Source organism: Ovis canadensis, chromosome 13 (assembly GCF_042477335.2).
Source record: "Ovis canadensis isolate MfBH-ARS-UI-01 breed Bighorn chromosome 13, ARS-UI_OviCan_v2, whole genome shotgun sequence".
Taxonomy (NCBI): Eukaryota; Metazoa; Chordata; class Mammalia; order Artiodactyla; family Bovidae; genus Ovis; species Ovis canadensis.
This window is the reverse complement of record NC_091257.1, coordinates 40022501-40034851: the sequence shown is the minus strand read 5'-3', so window position 1 is coordinate 40034851 and position 12351 is coordinate 40022501. Positions and strand designations below refer to the sequence as shown.

General features: G+C 43.6%; 1 protein-coding gene across 33 annotated transcripts in view; it reads right to left on the bottom strand.

Moving 5' to 3' along the window:
• Window positions 1–12351, bottom strand: part of KIAA1217 (KIAA1217 ortholog) — an 817826-nt gene that overhangs the window by 64861 nt on the left and 740614 nt on the right. For all 33 annotated transcript variants that reach the window (XM_069547449.1, XM_069547447.1, XM_069547448.1 and 30 more), the window contains one exon: window positions 8017–8849. In XM_069547449.1, the coding sequence (XP_069403550.1) occupies window positions 8017–8849 (833 nt within the window). The remainder of the gene's footprint in view (window positions 1–8016; window positions 8850–12351) is intronic.

The following is a 12351-nucleotide window of genomic DNA, read 5'->3' as shown; positions in this document are numbered from 1 at the left end:
TTGATTACCCAGCCACTGAGCCATCAGGCTACTCAGAAAGGCTGGGGTGCAGCCACACTGACCTGCACGGAGTTTTAATCTTGCCAAGCTGAACCTAAACATGTTCACCTAAACATGACTTCCTCTTCTCTTGGAAGAAAGAGGTTTTAGTCGGCAAGGAAAGGGGCTTAACTGAGTCTCCAGAGTTTAGGTTGTTCTTAATTTCTGGTTTCAGACCTAAGGCATCTGACTGACAGCATCTCATGAATATTCAAGGAAGATGCAGGGGTACATTTCAATGACATTTAATGAGTGGCAGGTGACGGCTTTCCCTTTTGAGAAACTGGTTTGTGAGAGCTTTTCGACAGTCCTTCCACTGGTATTTTTGATACAGTATCCCCGGGGTAACAGTAGGGCTGTCTTCAGACATTTGTCAGTTGGTTGAATATCATGTTTACCAGACAGCTCTTGACTGAACTCAGCTGTCTAAGGGATGACTAGCAAATATTACTTATCCATAAAGTTATACTCCTGTGAATGAAGTCATAATTCAATTTCTCAGCACCTCTGTAATCTGAAACTGGCAAGACATCGAATCCAGATGTCATTTTTCTTGGTAGCATAATGGGAGAGATACAGCAAATTCTGGACACAGATCAATCTGTCTTTCCAAATGGTATCTTTTCATTCCATTATGTAAATTCCTTAAATGCGCACCCATCTCAGTCGGTATTCTCATGAAAGCATCCAGCCCAGCCTAAGTTCAGGGAAGTGCTCCCGTTTCTGCATTCATAGCAATTACTCTCTGTATCACTTCTTTGGAATTAATTACGTACAAGCCGTCCCCAAATTATGGCAGGCTTGTAATTGAAAAGTTTTCTTCTACTTTCATTGTTTAGAACTTGGAATAAACGGTGGTTGAATCTCCAGCTGGCCCATGCAAGCCTCTTTAACCTACAGTGTATTATTAGTCCTTTCATTGTTCCTCATTGTTTTCAAGGAAAACGTGTCCTGACTTTCCAGCTGAACTTGGAGATGCTGGGAGCGAATCTCTCTGCAGCTCCAGCCTCAAGGAAAGACACTTCTCCCTGAGTGACTTGCACATCCTCCTCTCTTTTCTGTGCTTCACTGGGAGACCCTGCCTTTCTTAGGATGACAAAAAGATCAGCCCTGAGCATCACCTATGAATGCAATCCTATTGTTGCAGTTGATCTTAAAAACCAGTTATTTAACGCGCACTGGGGACTCCAAAGCTTCCTGCACTGAACTGTGGCATAGCTTACACGCTTATAATATGCTTTTAATGTTTTATGACTATCTTCCCAGTTCGTATTCCTTGCAGGTGGGGACATATCTAAGTTTCTGCAAAGCATGCAGTCCCCAGCTAAGTACATAAAGAGAAGCTCAATAAACATTTATTGATCCCTAATTAGAGCTACACGGGAAAGCAATTCAGACAACAGCTGAATCGGTCAGGCACCATTAGGCATCAAAACAGGCATCTGATAACCTAATAACTTCAGCTCTACCTGGTTAGGTGTCTGTATCATCAGTCATACCGCTCGGGTGCAGTTGGAAAAAGATGCTGTCATCCTGGCTTGTCTCTTAGCTCCTGGACTCAAGTCAATGTGTAACCCCCATTACTCTCCGGAGAGGGACTTAAAAGTGGCTTTGGTACTCTGAACATTCTCATTTTGATGTTTAATCCCAGCTAATTCCATTCTTTGTGCATGCTTATGTTCATTGTCTCCTGTACTCCCTACCTGCTTTAAGTTTTTCCTGGTATTCTATTTAACAATTGTTTCCCTGCTTCCTCTGGTATAGTCTTTCGTCCTCGCCATCTCGCCTGTATATTAATCTTGGGCTTAGTAGCATTAGTAGAGTACTTTGCTCAAACCAGGAACTCTCCAGCACTTACTCGATGCCAGGGAGGGCACAGGCACTTAATTGTAATGAACTGTTCCATTGTATGAGGTAGGTGCTACGATTATCTCCATTTTACAGATGAGCAAATTGAGGCAGAGCAAGACTCAGTGATCTGTCCAACTTCCAACTGCTAGCAAGTGTCAGAACAGGGACTCGAACTCAGGTTACCTAGCTTTGGAGATCACATTCGTAAACATGACAATACTGCCTCTCAGTAAACGGTTGATCACAGGTTGACTGAATCAAGGTGACAACAGCAAGTTCTAACAATAATGAAGCTGCTTTACCAAGAGGTAAGGGTAGAACTGAAGTGATAATTGGCAAGATCCATGGTTTGGATTTGACAGCTTCTGGAGACATCTTTGGTTTTCCTGACTGGGCAGCATGTCAGGGGACTCTGATACTGCCGGGCAGTGGGCGGGATGGGGGAAGGCTGGAGCTGCTGATAAACATTTCAGAATGCCCAGGTCAGGCCCAAAATATCAAGTGTGCAGACGTGAAGAAACCCTGCTCTGGGAAGATCCCAAGTCTAATTATTGGGTTGGCCATACAGTTCAGGTTTTTCCATAAGATAACGAACTTTTTGGCCAACCCGATACTCAGGAGACAATTGACGTGGCTTCTCTCTGACTATACATTCAAAAGGAAAAAAAAAAATCATTCTTTTTTCCATCGTTCATCCCTCTAGCAGGATACACAGTTTAGGAAGTCTCCAAAGGTCTGCTAGACACTGGACATTTTAAAATGACACAAATCTGAATTTAGACTTCGACTCAAGTCAGCTGGTAAACCAAGGATGTGTCCTATCCCTCAATGCTACCGACACGGTGGTAGCTGGGCTGGCATACACACACTACTGCTGCTATGTATAAATGGGTACCTGACGAGAACCTACTGGGCAGCACGGGGAGCTCTGCCGAGTGCTCCACAGTGACCCGAGTGGGAGGGAAACCCAAGGAAGAGGGGATGTGTGTACACCTGTGGTTGATGCACTCTGCTGTAAGCAGAAACTAACACAACATTGTAAAGCAGCTAGACTCCAGTAAAAAAAAAAAAAAGAAGAAGATATCCAATGCTCACAAAATGGAAAGTAAGGTAAAATGATTAAGAACAGACACAAGCTACCAGTTAGGCTGCAGGCCTCCTCCTGTACATAGACATTTTCTTTCCTTTTCTTTCTAAGGCAGGAAATCTGCGAAGCTTTAGAAATCACTGTGGATTTCTTGTAGCTTTTCTCCACATACAGATGCCCGGACAGGCAAAAATTTGCTCCCAAGTGCATTCTTAACTAGTTTTATTGAATTTAGCTATTGTCAGTGCAGAATAAGTGTTAAAAATATGATCTCAGTTCAAGTTTACCATGTCTTGAAAAACATTATATTAGCAGGAATCTGTCACACATTTGGAAGGAGAGCTATTAGTCACTTTGCAATGAGCACCCCTGAATTTTGAGTGTGATTTTGATATATTTCACATTATATGAGCCAAACTATAAATAGAAAATAGCAAAACATAAATGTCTTAGAGTTTTACAATTCTTAAGGGCTGTTTTATGTGCCACGGGTAGGGATAATGATGCTGTTTAATGAAGTAATTTTATAACCTTGGGAAGACAGCCTCATGCCTCCTGTTATCTGTCACACGCCATCTCCCTGGCACTGGGCCTCACAGTCACATGGATCCACTGTCTTCTTGGAGTCCTTGATGATGGGAGATCATCTGGGTAAAACCACCTTATTACTCAAGGTCATTTTCTTTCCAGAAGCTCAGACTTGAGAATTAGAGTCAGCCCTCCATATTCACAGGTTTTGCTTCCTCAGATTCAACCAACTGCAGATTGAATTTTGCAGACTGGTTGAATCTGCAGATATGGAACCATGGATGTGCAGGGCCGAATGAACTACAAATAAGAAACCTGTAGATCTGGGTACCCACGGGCTCCCAGAAACAACCCCCATGGATGACTGGTCATCATGGTCATCAAGGTCAAAGCAGTTGTAATCCACTCTTTCACCCTGAAGTCCATGGCCATCCCAGGAAGAGGATGCTACCTCAAATACGCTCTATACTATGTTTTCCAGATCTGTTATATATAATTTGTCATCACTAGATGCTTTGTGGAAGCATCTTTATAAGAAAAGAGATGCCAAATTCATTAAATCAAGGCACATGAACTAAGTACAAGATCAAGGTGAAATTACTTTGTCTTTAATACATTTTCAAGTCAGAGCTGTTAGCAAATCGTGTTTAAAAAAGTTACTGTTGGAAGTTTCCTAAGTACAGATGAAAAAGAAAAATTTTCTGATTTTGAACATCCTGCAGTTATTGGGCTATTTCATAAATGTGGTCTTCGGAAAAGCATCTCAATCCAGCGGTGTCCCGAAGAAAGCCTCTCTACAGATTTCTCACTCTCCCTCCTGTGTTTCTGCAGCTGTCAATCTTAGATATAAAATTTCACTTGAGAGTTTCATGCAAGAAATCCTCAGATTTATTTGCTTTTTAGTAATATGAAGTTGCAACAGAAATTGGTTTGGCACTTAATAAGACCCTAACTCTAAAAGGTAGACTCTTAGGGGCTGATGTTTCTTTACCAAATACTGGCACAGATTAAATGTATCTAAAATAGCACCACAGTATAGGTGTGGCAGTGGACTATAATCTTGTGCTTTGGTAACTGTTTCTGGCATTCTTAAAATTTTCTTTGACATGGTGCTCACATTTATTTTGTCAAAATAAAATCTACCAAGAATGTTCTCTTCTTTCTTCCCCTGTTGCTTCATAATTGTGCTAATATACTAGCTGGGGCAGTTATATTTTAAATGACATGTATATATTTAGCAGCATAATTATGCAAATTTTACCATGTTGATGATTGTAAACATCCTTTCAGAGCAGCTACTTAGCATTTTGTCCTGGTTGAAATGCTTAGAATTCACTCCCGAATTCACTTCTCTATTGGGTGAAGGTGGGGCATACAGTTCTTCACCTACCAGGCAGACTACCACCTAGTGGTAAAAGGTATGGATTCTTTAATGCACCTGGACATTCTATGCCACTTACTGGCTTTGTGACCTTGGGCAAGTTTCTTAACCTCTCTGAGCTCAGTTTCCGCATCTGTAAGACAGGGATGGCAATGGTACGGACCTTGCTGGGTCATCATGATGATTACATCATATGACATATGGAAACTACTTAACCTCGCATTTGGCCAATACATGATAGCTACCATCAGTGTTATTATATTATCCCCCGGCAGTACTGCATTTCAGCTTAGTCATTAAGCTTTCCAGAAGAGTTTAGAACTGCAGTTGAAGAGACCTGTCTAGTTAATGGGGTAGTGGGTGGGAGTGCTAACAGCAAATGTCCAGACTCAATTCTTTTTTACCAAGCAAATCATTCTTTACATACTTTTTGTCATGTGCCTGGGTTGAGTTAGTGGGGATGTTTAGGTGTTTCAGTAATAGCAACTCTAAATGTACAGAGAGGAGTGTGTGTGTGTGTCTAGGGCTGCAGGAGAAGGGAGTCTAGCCTACCCACATATATACAAGCACGCCAACCCTCCAGTTCCGCCCACTGGAGATAAGCTGATTAACAGGTGAGGAATCACGTAGGCAAAATGGGAGATAAAATTCCTCCTCTGCTATTTCACACTTACAAGAATGGAAAAAATTGAAGAATGTAAAACTGTATTCTAAAACTACAACTATATGTTAGAATATGGAAATGACAGCAACATATATTTTAAGTGAACATTAATCTTATTTTAGAAAAATAATCAAATTTTCTAATACTTGTTATTCTAGAAAACTGCTAATTTGGATTTTCTAAAAGTAGCTGCTAACATATATGTAAGACAGAATAGCATTTTCTGAGCTTCAGTGAAAAAAAACCTCTGAGGAAACAAAGGACCTGAAAATATATTGATGTGTGTGTGTGCTAACTCGCTTCAGTCATGTCCAACTCTTCGTGACCCTATGGGCTGGAGCTTCCCAGGCTCCTCTGTCCTTGGGATTCTCAGGCAAGAATACTGGAGTGGTTGCCATGCCCTCCTCCATGGGATCTTCCCAGCCCAGGGACTGAACCCAAGTCTCTTATGTCTCCTGCGTTGGGAGGCAGGTTCCTTAGCACTAGTGCCACCTGGGAGGCCCTGCACTGATGCTACTCAAGGCTAAAATTCACGACTGATCACGGGGCAGCAGAGAGGCGATTCCACATAGCGGAGGGACCTTCATTTTGGTCCCACTCATAACCCAATCCTGGGAACTGGGTTCACTGATGCCAGTTATATACACGTGGTAACTGCATGCATGACAATGAACCAGGTGCTGAGCGGGAAGCCAGACGCCATCACTGACCAAAGTGTGCCTGGAAATCAGCAGAGTGTGGATGGCTTAATGAGATACATGGTGGAATCAAGCTCACGATCCTCTCCTACCCTCAAGGTGGGTCAGCAGGGGGGTGGGGGGATGGGAGCAGGATGGATTCGAGCCCAGGAGATGGATAGGCTTTGTCTCCTGGAAGAAATTCTTATGACTCCAAGTCTCATCCTATCAGGGACATACACTTCCCAACCAGCCCCTCACAGCCCACCAAGGGGGATGAGTTGTCGTTTCTTAGATGCACAGGGTGCAGGCTCCCTTAAGGCCCATCTTGGCAGAGTCCCCTCTAGTTGTGACACTGGTCTGTTCAAAGAGCCTCAGCATTTATTCCACTCCCCTCACCTTTCTATGGTCACAGGAGGTGTCCGTTTCCTTTGAATCTTAGCATTTAACTTCCTAAGGACTTTGGAAGAGAAAAAATGAATATCTTTTTCTGATTCTTAATTTTTCTTTGTCCTGAATAATCAAGTCAGTCACTGTTGCTGTTTTTTAATTTTTTTCCAGTTGTATGAGAAGGTTAGAGCTTTAAAAGAAACACAAAACTCATGTTTATTCTCTTTCCATCTTCCTGGAATCTTTCTTTTGTGACCAGATAAGAGATGGTCCTTTCAGGATAAAAATCTGCCAAAGAGGACAGAACTTTCTGATTTGTGTGCTTAAGATAGTAAGATAGACATTTCACATTCCAGTCACAATTTTGGCCTTCTCTTTTACAAGGTTATGTAATAGTAAGTGATATGATCGTTTTTGGTGAGAAGGAGGGAAGAGAGGTTCCGATAGGGTACTGAGTGACTGAATGTCTGAACTGTAATTTTCACTCCCCTTCTGAATTCCTGTATGACCACAGGTCGTATGCTTAATCTCCTTTGAACTCTATTTCTTTGCCTAGATTTTTATGACTATAATTAATATATTTATTGCCTTCCATCAACAAATCCAGGCTAGAGAAATTCTCTCTGTCAAAATTGGCTTTTCTATAACTATAAATTTGAGGGTTTTCAAGATGTTGTATGAAGGTTCTAGGTGAATTACAAAAACATGTAAATTTAAAAAAAAAAACTTAAATATCCAGCATATCTTATCCAAAAGAAAAACTCTGCTGATCTCAGTACCACTCCCAAGTGAGTATTACATCAACACCATCCTAATTTTACGCAGATTTATGTTTTTATCGCCCTGGATGACAGATAGTGACACATTCTTTTCATTTCCCCAAAATGCATGAGAAAACAAAATTGCACTTCAAGAGAAAAACAAAACAAAACACAAACTGCCAGTTTAAACAGTGAACACTTGAACCACTCACTCCTTTTCAGTGGGAGATCAATAATGATCAGCTCTTGACTGGTTTGTCTGAATGGTTTCGTCTCATCTGCTAACCAATTTTCTTCTGAATGAATCAGATATGTACTAATGATGCTGCTGTTAGACCCACACACGGGAGGCCCATTCTGACCCCTCTTGTTGGGGTGGCCTGCCCGCTTGCCTTTAGCCAGGCCACTGGCAAACGACACTCAACAACCACCAGGTTTAGAAACTCCTTGCAGACAAGAACCACCTCTGATCCTACTTTCCCACGCCCCCACCCCTACACCCAACACAGAACCCAGAGGGCGCACTGCTCAAGGCTGGTACTCAGCTAACTGCTGCTCTCTCCTGCTGACTCCTGTAAACAGCCCAAACACCCAGCAGGTGGGCACAGACCACCCTCGCAACACCCTCACCGCCTCACCTGGTCTCTCGGTCTTTGGGTATGGTAGCCGTGCTGTAAGCGAACACCTGCTTCTCAACTAGAGGAGGGCCGAGGTCCACAATCCCGGATAATCCTGGAGTGGTCCGTGGCTTCTCAATGTACACCAAGGTGCCGGGCTCCTTCTTGAAGCCCTGGCGGCTGGGCGAGGCCCGGTCCGGCTGCAACGTGTGCGGGGGCCCGTGGGTGTTATGGTGGCCGTGCATCTCCACCATCCTCAGGTCGCCGACTCGGTGGGGAGACGCCGGCGGCGTCTTGGCGCCCAGAGTGGGCAAGTGGCTCTCTGGGTACTTCCTTGGCTTCTGTCTGTACAGGGCCTGCTCCAGGTGCATCTCCGCTTGCAGAGATGGGCTGCAGTAAGCACTGGCTGACCGAACGGCGGTGCGGTGATACGCGATGATGTGATCCGGGACATCCAGCGGGTGCCCGCCATGCGAAGACGCTATGCTCATCCGCCCCTCGTGATAAAGGTAAGGGTCGGCATAGAAACCCTCATTCCGGTACATGGCAAGGTTTTTGCTGCTCATGTCTTCATCCGGCTTTACGTCTCTTCTTTCCAGGATGGCGCTGGGGCTGGGGGAGATGGATCTGGAGACTGGCAGGCTGGAGAGTCTGTCCCTGGGGATGGTGGCATTACCAGGAACCACCATTGGGCGGGTGCCTCCGTATGGAATTCTGGATGGAGAGGGAGGCATGGAATGGGGCACGGGAGTAGACGGAGGAGAGTTTGGAATGGCGTGGGGTGGAAGAGCTGTGGGTCCAGGTCGAGAGGCACCAGGGCCATCTCCTCTTGCATAAACAATTTCTCTCTGCATCTGGAAAGAAAACAAGAAATTAGAACATCTACTTTGATATTCATGCTTTTAGAGACGTCTCAGTGTGGCTTCCCCGATGAAACCAGCTGAAGAGTGGCCCCTGCAAGATGTCTGTGCCCCCAGTCCCTAGATCCTTACCCATGGTCCCTTACATGGCAAAAAAGACTTCACAGATGCCCCATTAAGGATGCTGAGAGGGAGAGATTGTCCAGGTGGACCCAGTGAAATCACAAGGGTCCTTATCTGTGAAATAGGCAGAAGGGTCAACATCATGGAAGGGGATGTGAAGACTGAAGCAGAATAGAGCAAGATGGAAAGATGCTGTCACAGAGTCCAAGCTCATACTGCTCTCTGCACTACAGGCCAATAATCAAAAGACAAGTTGTTGGGGCAATGAACAGAGACTTTACTCAGAAAGTCAACACACTGAGAAGATGGTGGACTCATGCCCCAAAGAACCATCTTGCCTGAGTCAGAATTCAGGTTTTTTTTTTTTTTTTAAAAACAGTAAAAGGGGTGGGAGCAAAGTCAAACACTTCCACGTCCCCATCTGCCTCCAGAGGGGAGGTGTTAATTTCTTCTTCTCGGTGGCCATTCTCTATTCCCAAGAACCTATTTCCAATAGGTCCTTCCCTATTAGAATTCCCCACTATCACTGTCTGTTTCACAGTCCTGTGGGAAAAGGGACCAAGACCACTATGGCTGGTTACTTTCTGCTGAATGCAGGTGATGAATATTCCTTAGTCAGGTCCTTGACAGCTATTTGAACCCAGTGAAACCTCTGAGCATTATATTGTCTACTTTGTAATTGAACTTAGGGCTTTGGTTCCAGTTTTCAATACACATACTAAATTCCCGTGCTATTTATTTGGACAAAATTAAACAAATCGGTTGACCCTTTCATAGCTACAAGGGAATTACCATCAACTTCAGTTGCATAGGTAGTCCTGTTGGAGGCAAACTCATGAACAGAGGTTAGTATAGTGCCCAAAGTTTTAACATAACTGCCCACTGCTACGTGTATTATGGACTCCCCTGCCACGGCAGACAGCTGGAATGGCCTACCATACAGTATTTTAAAGGGGCCTAATTTAAGCCTGCTTCCAGGAGTTACTGATCTGCAGCAGGGCAACTGGCAAGGCCTTATCCCAAGTTCAGTTAGTCTCCTGACATTTTAGCCATTTTCCCTTTTAATGTATGATTCATTTTCTTCTTTTCTTATTGACTGTGATCTCCGGGATGAATGTTGTTGTAATGCCTTAAGCCGCATCAGGGCATGACTTCCCTAAGGATGGCTTTAACCATCTCAGAGATTTTTTGTCCAGGAGGGATATGCTACCACCCACACTGAGAAAGTGTCCAGGTATCTGAAATGTCTTGCAGTTTGAAGCATCTGAGAAATAGGTGTTGAGTATATTTCAGTCCTTAGCGGCACAGCTTCTTTGGCATTGAGTCCCCATCTGGGGAGCGCTGACAGCAGTTGCTGGGTTATTTTTGAGACCTTGGGGGAAAGAGCTCAGTCTCCTTTTCTGGGGTTTTCATGAGCACCATCTGTAGGCTGAAAGCGTGTTTAGGTGAGACTCCCGATGTCGAGCTTTTGTTGTTGTTGTTTGGTCGCCTAGTCCTGTCCCACTGTTTTGTGATCCTATGGACTGTGGCTGGCCAGGCTCTTCTGTTCATGGCATTTCCCAGGCAAGAATACTGGTGGGTTGTCATTTCCTTCTCCAGGGCATCTTCCTTACTCAGAGATGGAACCCGCATCTCCTGCATTGGCAGACAGGTTCTTTACACTGAGCCACCAGAGAAGCCTGGTGATGTCAAGCTATTCTGATTAAAAAAAATGTTTTTTCAGGGTAATGTCGATCAGAAAGTCAATCTGTTTGTTATTTTTCAGTCGCTAAGTTGTGTCTGGCTCTTTGCGACCCCATGGACTGCAATAGGCCAGGCTCCTCTGTCCACCACTGTCTCACCTAAATTCATGGCTATTGAGTTTGTGACGCCATCTAAACATCTCATCCTCTGCTGCTCCCTTTTCCTTTTGCCTTCAATCATTTCATCCCCTACGTTCAATTTTATCCCGGGCTCCTGTGGGGAATTGGGCACGGTAAGTCCAAGGGAGCCCCTGGGCCTCTTTATTCAGAGTGTTCTCTCTTTCAACCACCGGAGCTCCCCTTGTCTTTTTCTGTTTCAGCTGAGGGCAGTCCATTTCCCAATGTTCCTCCTCCTTACAGTAAGTGCATGGTTTCTTCCTCAACGGTGGCTTACTTCTCTGAGTTACCTTCCAGGAATCCAATGCCAAAAAAAAAAAAAAAAGAAGGGAATTTTGATTTGCATCTTTTGTTCTTGCTCCCTGAACACTTTGTTTAAAGCATTTTAAAATGTATTTATTTTTAAATTGGAGTATAGTTGGTTTACAATGTTGTGTTAGCTTAAGCAGTACAACCATGTGGATCAGCTTTATGTATACATAGACTCCCTCACTTCTGAGTCTCCTCCCGCTCCACCACACCCCACTAGGTCATCACAGAGCACTGGGCTAAGCTCTCTGTGCTATACCGCAGCTTTCTACTAGCTATCTGTCTTACAGACAGTAGTGCATGTCAGCCCAGCATTTCCTGATTGATGCTTATAAGGAGGAGAAGTCCTCAGCGTCAGGAACTGAGCCTGGATGGGAATGGAAGGTGGTGGAAGCGGTGGATGTATTGGCATAATGGCCAGAGTGGCTGGGACAGCAAGCTCAGCTAGAGGAGTTAAGGTTGAAGCAACATATCCTCTCTTTTATTCCTTTATTTTCCCTGATAATAGTAAAAATGCTTGCACATAAAGGATTTCATCAGTCTTGCCTGCTTCTTCACGAAACAGCTCTAGAGTCTTCAGAAGTCACTGTAAAACACACGGACAGCAACTGATCATCTAACCATTAAAAGGATGCCTTTCTGCTTCGGCATCAACCAACTGGGATTACAATGCAATTGACTAGAAAACTGATTACTGCTGTGGCTGTGATAATTACTAAAATTATGACATCATTTACCAGAGTTTACCAGAATTTTAGGAGTTCCATATAATTTCTACAATATGTATGTTACTAATGTTTACCCATGATATAATCTAAGAAATTTTACCATCACTCATTTAACAATGCCCCTCATGCAATTCAACACACCAGATAAGCCCAATTAGTTTTTCTGATTAGTAATACAGATTTATTTTTATTAACTTTTATTTTCTATTGGAGTATAGCCAATTAACAATGCTCTGATAGTTCCAGGTGGACAGCAAAGGGACTCAACCATGTATATACATAGTTTAATATTTCTCTGAGATGCAGAGAAAACAACTGGAAGTGTTCCAGGGAGCCTCTGAAAAATCCCAGAGTTAGCCAGAGGTCAAATGAACCCCACTTAGAACTTCATCTTTGAGACGTTAGTCAGAAATATAAAAAAAAAGTTATAACCAGTGATAATAAAAGAACTGTGGCAAATACAGGTCACTTAAAAGC